This window comes from Pristiophorus japonicus, chromosome 9 (assembly GCF_044704955.1).
Source record: "Pristiophorus japonicus isolate sPriJap1 chromosome 9, sPriJap1.hap1, whole genome shotgun sequence".
Taxonomy (NCBI): Eukaryota; Metazoa; Chordata; class Chondrichthyes; family Pristiophoridae; genus Pristiophorus; species Pristiophorus japonicus.
Window position 1 is genome coordinate 188,329,064 of NC_091985.1, and position 9,164 is coordinate 188,338,227.

At 43.1% G+C, this 9,164-nt stretch overlaps 1 protein-coding gene across 1 annotated transcript; it reads left to right on the forward strand.

Moving 5' to 3' along the window:
* The first annotated feature begins 3,392 nt into the window (after positions 1–3,392).
* On the forward strand, positions 3,393–7,604 carry LOC139274005 (probable G-protein coupled receptor 139). Its single transcript, XM_070891065.1, has 2 exons — positions 3,393–3,462; positions 6,700–7,604. The coding sequence occupies exons 1-2, from the start codon at positions 3,393–3,395 to the stop codon at positions 7,602–7,604; spliced, it is 975 nt and encodes a 324-aa protein (XP_070747166.1).
* Positions 7,605–9,164: the final 1,560 nt, after the last annotated feature.

Here is a 9,164-nt window from a genome sequence, read left to right on the forward strand (position 1 = left end):
ATCAGGCCTTTCAAAGCGCATCACCTCACACTTCTCTGAATTCAATTCCATTTGTCACTGCTCTTCCCACCTGACCATTACATTGACATTCTCCTGCAGCCCATGACTTTCCTCTTCATTATCAACCACAGTGCCAATTTTAGTGTTGTCTGCAAACTTCTTAATCATACGCCCTATATCAAATCTAAATCGTTGATATATACCACAAAAAGCAAGGAATCCAGTATTGAGCCCTGTGGAACCCCAATGGAAACTTCCTTCCAGTCACAAAAATATCCATCAATCATATCCCTTTGCTTCCTACCTCAAACCTCCTACCTTCTGAGACGAGAGATGGTGCAGAGGAGAATTTCTAGGATGCTTCCTGGAAAGGAGAATCTTAGTTTGGGTAGGCTGTGTTTGTTCTCATTGGAGGTTGAGAGGCGACCTCATTGAGGTGCACAGAATATTGAGGAGCCTGGACATAGTGTATAGTAAGGGCCTATTTCCATTGGTGGAGGTGTCTATTACGAGGGGGCATAGATCCAAGATGGTTGGTTGGGAGGTTTAGAGGGGATTTGAGGATGGGGCTTTTCTCTGCAGAAAGTTGTGGAGATCTGGAACTCGCTGCCTGGAAGAATAGTGGATGCAGGAAACTTCACCACTTTTAAGAGATTTTTGGATGGACACTTAAAGTGCCGGAACCTGTAGGATTATGGACCTGGAGCTCGTAATTGGGATTAGACTGGATGACTTTGTGTTGGACGGCGCAGATATAATGGTCAGTGCTGCAGGGAGTAGAGTAAGGCCAGGTTGATCTCCTGGATTATTTTCAATCATCTGGATGGGTCGGAGAAACCTTTTCCGAGATTTTGTCTCCCGAAATTGACTTGCGTTTTTATCTGGCTTTTCCTCTCCCAGGAGATCACATGGCTCTCGTTGGGGCGGAGTGTAGAATGTTTCAATATAAGGGGTGTCGCAGTTATGTGAGGCTGACTGTTTGGGCTGGGCGCTTTTTGCATTTCCATCGTTGTTCATAGGTTTATATTTAACCTTTAGGGCTGCTGACCAAGTGCCGTGCAGCTCTTTGTCAGCCGGCGTGGACAGAATCGGCAGAAATGGCCTCCTTCTGACCTGTAAATTTCTATGTTTCTATGTGACAACCGGTCATGTTAAAATAAGGTCAGCACCAGTAATGTTAACACCAAAATGATAGAGTTCAGTCACCATCAGTAATGTTAGAGTAGAGTCACCAGCAATAATATTAATGTAGTATCAGCTCCAGTCGTGTTGGCGTTGGATCACCACAAGTAATGTTAGTGCAGGGACAAAACCAGTAATGTTAGTTTAGGTCAGCCAGCAGTACGTTAGAGTAAGAAAACCACCAGGAATGTTAAAATAGCGTCACCACCAGTATGGTGGAGCAGAGCCACCACCAGTAAATTAAGAGTAGGGACACCAAAAGTAAGTTTGGAATAGGGTCATCAGCAGTAATGTATTAGTCGTCTCAAAACCAGTAATAATAGAGTAGGGTCACCAGGAGTAATGTTAGAGAAGGACCATAATAATTAATGTTAGAATAGGGTCACCACCAGTAATGTTAGATTTGTTTCACCACCAGTTATGTTGGAGTAGATTCAACAGTAGTAATGTTATATTTGTTTCAACGCCAATAATGTTAGAGTATGGTCACCACCAGTAATCTTATGTTTGGTTCGCCACCAGTAATGTTATACTTGCTTCACCACGACTAATGTTGGAGTAGATTCAACACCAGTTATGTGAGAGTGGAGTCAATACCAATAATGTTGTGGTTGGATCACCATCGATAATGCGCAGCTGGGGTCAATATCATTAATGTTACATTAGGGTCAATAACATTATGATCAGTGTAGAATATGCACCATTAACATTTAAGTAGAATCTCCACCAGTAATGGAAGTGTAGCGTCATCACCAATAATGATCCAATTGGTTCGCCACCAGTAATGACAGAGAAGGGTCACCACCATTAATGTTAGATTAGAGTCACCACTAGGAAAGTTAGTGTAGAATGACCACTACTGATGTTAGAGTACAGTTAACACCAGCAATGTACGAACAGTTTTATCACCAGTAATTTTGGACTAGGTTCACGACCAGTAATGTTAGAGTAGGGTCACAACCAATAATGTTAGAGTAGGGTCACCATCAGCAATGTTAGAGTACGGTCACCACCAGTAAGGTTAGATTAGGGCCACACCAGTAATGTAAGAGTAGGGTCATCACCAGTAATGTTAGAGTAGGGTCATCACCAGTAATGTTAGAGTTGGGTCATCACCAGTAATGTTAGAGTAGGGCCACACCAGTAATGTAAGAGTAGGGTCACCACCAGTAATGTTAGAGTAGGGTCAACATCTGCAAAGTTAGAGTAGGGTCACCACCAGTAATGTTAGAATAGGGTCACCACCAGTAATGTTAGAATAGGGTCACCACCAGTAATGTTAGAGTAGGGTCACCATCAGCAAAGTTTGAGTAGGGTCACCACCAGTAATGCTAGAGTAGGGTCACCACCAGTAATGTTAGAATAGGGTCACCATCAGTAATGTAAGAGTAGGGTCACCAGCAGTAATGTTAGAATAGGGTCACCACCAGTAATGTTAGAATAGGGTCACCACCAGTAATGTTAGAGTAGGGTCACCATTGGCAAAGTTAGAGTAGGGTCACCATCAGTCATGTTTGAGTAGGTTCACCAGCATTAATGTTAGAGCAGGGTAACCACGAGTAACATTTGTGTAGAGTCACCACCAGTAACGTTAGAGTATGGTCACCACCAATAATGTTAGAGTAGGATCACTGCCAGTAATGTTAGAGTAGGGTCAACACCAATAATGTTCGAGTACGGTCACCAGCAGTAATGTTAGAGTAGAGGCACCACCAGTCATGTTAATGTAGGGTCACCAGCATTGATGTTAGAGTACGGACACCACCAGTAATGTTACAGTAGCTTCACCACCAGTAATATTAGTGTAGGTGCACACCAGTAATGTTAAAGCCCATTCCTAATCACAATACAAGGCAATTGTAATTCTGTATAGCTTTCACTGAAGTAATATGAGGTATCAAGAATCTGATGCAGAATCCGGGAGGGAACTTCCTTGAGTGTAAGTTCCCTCTGGGTTTATTTTCCGTTCATTGATTAAATGGACGGATTTTCACTGACGGAGTTGTACAATTTCCCCATAGGCCTCCGGCCGCGCTGCAGTGGAAAATCTACCTTTGTTTGTTAAGTGACTGGAACTAACGTCAATTATTGTACAAACTGATTTTCTCACCGGGGCACCGATTGTCCTATAAAGGGCGAGCGTTAACGAATCTCAGAGGAACTACAGTCAGAATCGTGAAGCCGGACAGCAGTCAAATATTCTTCCAAAAATGGCACGGCCAACAATTCTTCAGTTTAGGGATATTTACTATCCTTTCCTCGCAGCATTCGGTGTTCCCGGTAAGTCAATATATCCTGTTCCCTAACAGCTTTTGTCAATGTCACTGTTAATGATCATATTACAGATTACGAGAATTTCTTTATTGCATTCATTGATGCACTGGGAGAAGTCGGTGAATATCAGAGGGAATCCTCCTCGTCCCCGTAGCCGCTGAGGCACTGTTCTGGTTGCTGGTGCTTGGGTGCCGGGAGGGCAACTTTTTTCCAGATACTGAGGGAAGGCGAAGCTGATGCCCCGGCCGCTCTAACAGTACCTAGTTCACTGCAGCTTAGTATAGTCATCACATATGTGCCTTTCTTGCCTGTCTGCATTAAGCTGATAATCCCTTGTGATGCAACCAGCGCCACCCAACAGGGGACTGTGAAAGATATTTGGAGCAATAATTGCCGCTCAGGGAGCTGCTCCCCTCCCCTCCGCTGCCAAGAATCTTCGCGGCTCCACCAGATCTTGCTCTGTGAACGAACAACTCCCTCCACGCGATTGTAAATAGAACATGCATGGAACTTTGACCCAAACTGAATGTTTGTCTCAGCTGGATGCTTTATTTGAACTGATATATTTCTGGTAATTGTTTAGAAATGATATGTAATACAGCTGACACCCGATGCAACTCCCGGGATCCATTTCGCCAATTAAACCGATGAAATTCAATGTAAAATCCCATCGATTACTCCGTGCGGTAGTACCTTATAAAACTGACTCCTTGCATCACTCAGCACCAGCATCATGGTGGGATGGCGCTCCACACTGCATTAAAATATGTATTTGGATGTATGTAAGGGAGTCCGCTTCTTTATTGTCTCTAGAATATGAACAAGTTGCAGAACCATCCAAGGATCCGCTTTTAAAGGGCCTTTATCTGAAACTGTACCATCTCTGCGAGGTACTGCAGCTTGGCCTGGACCACAAAGTTGGAATGTTCATCGGGCCTCAAATTGGTGTCAGGGGCGGTGGCGATTGGAATAACAATCGGGAGAGATGTATGACGGGCGGCTAATCCAATGTCGCCCAGATTCAAAGTTGACCTCCGAACTCGCCCCAGCCCTTCATCCATCTGTGCTTGGTTGTCGGTGGTGGTGGGGTCGCTCTCAGTTTCAATTTCCCCGATTGATTCCGAGTGACCCTTGGTCACAGCCCCGACAACAGCTGACAGAAGTAAAAACATAAAATGCTGGAAATCTCAGCGGATCAGGCAGCATCTGTGGAGAGAGAAACGGAGTTAACTTGTCAGGTCGATGAACCTTTGTCAGAAAAGGCAATAGTTCGAAAAGTAACAGATTCCGAAGGAAGTGCTGGGGCCCTGAAATGGGGAGCAGTGGTTCGGAGAAAGAAGAAAATGGAAGGTTATATGATAGGGTGCAGGCTCGAAGGGCCGAATAGCCTACTCCTGCCCCTATTTTCTATGTTTTCAATGTTGAGGGGGGAAGGCAGAATGGATTCGAGAGACAAAGGGGATGATGGGCTGAATTGAGATGTAATAGCACAAGTTAGGAAACAAAAGGTGAGTCTAGATGGGTTGTGAATGGCAGACTAATTTCCAGCTACAATGGAAAACAGAGGGAAACAAAATAAAAATAATGGAGTGGGAAAGGTTTTGTAAAAAAAAAGCGAGGAAGCGGAGCAAAGTGTGGGGAGAGGTTATGGTCTTAAATTGTTGAACTAGATGTTCAGTCCAGAAGGCTGTAAATTGCCTAAACAAAAGATGACGTGCAGTTCCTCGCGCTTGCCTTGAGCTTCATTGGAACAGTGTCGGAGGCCGAGGACCGAGAGGTCAGAGTGGGAGTGGAGTGGAGAATTAGAGCGACAGGCGACCGGAAGCTCGGGGTCACCCTTGCGGAATGAACAGAGGAATTCTCCAAAGCAGCCACACAATCTATGTTTTCACTCCCCAATGTAGATGAGAACGTCGGACTGAAGTGTGCTGGACTGTGGGTTCTCAGACCCTCGATATTGAGTGAAGAATGATGTACTACTTTTGCACAAAATGTCATCCCCATTCGACATTGTAAAAATGTAATCGGAAGACATCTTAATTTCTCCTTAAAATACTTGTAAGATTTACCTGAGTTCCCTGGTACTGACTATTTACTATCTATATTTACGACTTGGAAGAAAGGACCTATTATAATGTAGACAAGTTTGCTGGCAATACAAACCTGGGAGGAAAAGCAATTGTGTGAGGAGAACACAACAAATCTGCAAAAGGATAAAAGAGGCTAAGTGACCGGGCAAAAATTTGGCAGATGGACAATAAAGTTGGACAGTGTGAGGTCATGCACTTTGAAAGAAAACAAATCAAAGAGCAATTTATTATTTAATGGAGAAAGTTTGCACGGTGCCGCAGTGCAGCGGGACCAGGGGTTACTTGTGCATGAAACATAAAAAGATAGTATGCAGGTACAGCAAGTGATCAGGAAGGCCAATGGTATCTTGGCCTTTCTTGCAAAGTGCATGGAGTATAAAAGCAGGGAAGTCTTACAATAGCTATATAAGCTTTTTGTGCATGAAACATAAAAAGATAGTATGCAGGTACAGCAAGTGATCAGGAAGGCCAATGGTATCTTGGCCTTTCTTGCAAAGTGCATGGAGTATAAAAGCAGGGAAGTCTTACAATAGCTATATAAGCTTTTTGTGAGGCCACACGTGGAATACTGCGTGCAGTTCTGGTTTCTATGTTTACGAAAGGATATACTTGCTTTGGAGGCAGTTCGCAGAAGGTTCACGAGGTTGATTCCGGGGATGAGGGGGCTGACTTCCAAGAAAAGTTTGAGTAGGCTGGACCTCTACACATTGGAATTCAGAAGAATGTGAGGGGATCTTATCGAAACGTATAAGATTGTGAGGTGGCTTGACAAGATGGATGCAGAGAGGTTGTTTCCACTGATGGGGGAAACTAGAACTAGAGGGCACGATCTTAGAATAAGGAGCCGCCCACTTAAAACATAGGTGAGAAGAAATTTCTTCTCTCAGAGGTTGTAAATCTGTGGAATTCGCTGCCTCAGAGAGCTGTGGAAGCAGGGAATTTGAATACATTTAAAGAGAAATAGACAATACCTTAAACGATAAGGGGATAAGGGGTTATGGGGAGCGGGCGGAAAAGTGGAACTGAGTCCAGGATGGGATCAGCCATGATATTATTAAATTGGGGAGCAAGCTGGAGGTGCCGCATAGTCTACTCCTACTCCTGTTTCTTATGTTCTTATGTTCTTATGACCTGCTGTCCCTCTCTCTTACAGCGAACCTGCTGACAATCGTGATCCTCTCCCGAGGAAATTGCGGCCTTTCCAAATGTATCTCTGTCTACATGGTGGCCATGGCCACAGCAGATCTACTGGTCATGATCTTCAATGTAATAGTGTATCACATTTGTACATATCACTTTCCACATTCCTTCCTTTCCTACACTGCCGTTTGTAAGTTTATTATTTACATTAATTCTACCAGCCTGAATACGTCGGTATGGTTTACAGTCTTGTTCACAGCTGACCGATTTGTAGCTATATGTTGTCAAAAGTTTAAAACAAAATATTGCAGAGTGAAAACGGCATCCGCGGTTATAACAACGCTCTCTGTCCTGATCTATTTCCAGTGCCTCCCATTTTGGTTTGCTTATAAATTTGAACGAATAATTCACAATATTCATTGGGGCTGTCGCCCCAGAATTGACTTTTTTATTTCGCCTGCAGGCGTCTTATTCTCATGGATGATAAGTGTATTAACGTCATTGTTTCCGTTTGCTCTGATATTACTGTTTAATTGCTTGACAGTCAGACGCATTTTACTGGCCAGCAGAGCCCGCAGGGGACTCCGGGGTCACAGCATTGAGAATCAGAGCGATCCCGAAATCGAGAATAGAAGGAAATCTATTATTTTACTATTCAGCGTATCGGGAAGTTTCCTCGTGCTGTGGCTCACACCATTCGTTAGTTTTTTAACTACCGGTCTGTCAAACACCGCGCATTACCGAGGTGATTATACAGCTCCTGCATACATCGCCATGGAAACCGGATATATGCTCATGTATTTGAGTTCATGTACAAATACGTGTATCTATGCAGCTACTCAAACTAAATTCAGGGAAGAGCTGAAGAAGGTGGTGAAATTTCCTTGGACATGGATTCTGTTACTGATTAAAAAATAAAGAATGGAAACAAAGTATCCTCTCCTAACTCGAGCTAAATTACAGCTGTGTTCCTGTTTGGAATGGCAGCCCTTCTGTTCGAACTAAAATGGTTTGCTTTTGTGATAATGAACAGGTATCAGAAAACATTTCTCGCACTTTGTGCAATATGCGTGATGTCTGCTGCTTTCCCCGGCTGAACATCATCGTATCCCGCTGCAACAGCTATCATCCTGTTCAAGATTCAAAGACATTTCGTGTAAATGAAAGTTGATGTTTTAGACAAATTGATAATGTTGTTTGCTGTGAATAGTTAAAAGGTCCGTTACAAACTATAAGAAGATTCTCAAATGGCACAGATTAACAAAGTCATAAAAAAGCAATCCAAGCCGTGGGGTTGATTTCTATGGGGATAGAATGGAGAACAGAGAAATTATGTTGAAATTAATGGAAATGTGGTTAGACCATACTTCGAGTACTGAGCATAGTAGTGGTCTCGATCTTATAAAACGGGTATACAAGCACACTAGAAGCTGCAAAAACAACTGATGGAGACAGTAGGAACTTAATTCCTCAATGTGACCTTAGACATTTTTGTTCATTGATGTTTGCTAAACATCTCAACTGGTCATCACAATGTTGAAATGTTTGAACAGAGTAATTAACCATTCGACCCAACCAATCTGATCGGCGTTTACCCAACACGCAAAAAAAATGCAATCACTTTATCAGCTCTGTCTCAAAATCCATTTAACCGACATTTCTTTATCGATCTTCTCAATTTAATCTTGAATATTGACATATTTTCTGACTCTGTTAATGCCACTACGCCACAACTCACCCTGAAAAGAGGGTTCTCCTACTATCAGTTATCAATTGCTTACATTTATTCTTTAATCTATGGCATTTCTTTACTGATTCCACAACCAATGGAAGCAGCCTGCTTGTACCTGCCCTCTTCCATCCCTTCTTAAAGCAAATCACCTGCGTACTACGGGACAAATGATATCAGCCTGGTATCAAAGCACAATCTATTCAAAGTCAGAAAAGTATCGCTAAAATTCTTAATTGATAGCTTCCTTTTGGAGATGGTTGTGTTCTTGCTTGTCCTGAACAGTGAGAAGACAGTATTTGACAGCGTGATCACCCCACAAAATTAGGACATTCAAGGGGAGATTCAAGTCAAACACACCCAGACCCCGGATCCATTGATAGGTCGCCAAAAAGGGCAGCTTTGGCTTGTTCGAGATATTTCGTGCTGCCTGATCTTAACTCATTAGGGGAAAATTGAGGTAGGAGGCTTCCTTCGGACGAACACAACCGACCAGAAACAAATCTCCAAAACTACCTGTCTGTCCCCGAGATACATAGGATTCCGGTCTGAGGCCTTCATTCACTGTGTACGCAGATATGACTTTCACATACACATGTGTATGTTGCAATGACTTGGGCCTGGACCACCAATCAGTATCTCGAATTATTATTGATAAAAATGGGAACTCGCTTTGGACGAGTTCCCATTACCATCAATGAGAATAACCCCTAAAATAAGAAACACAGCAAACAAAGCAATTCAAAAAA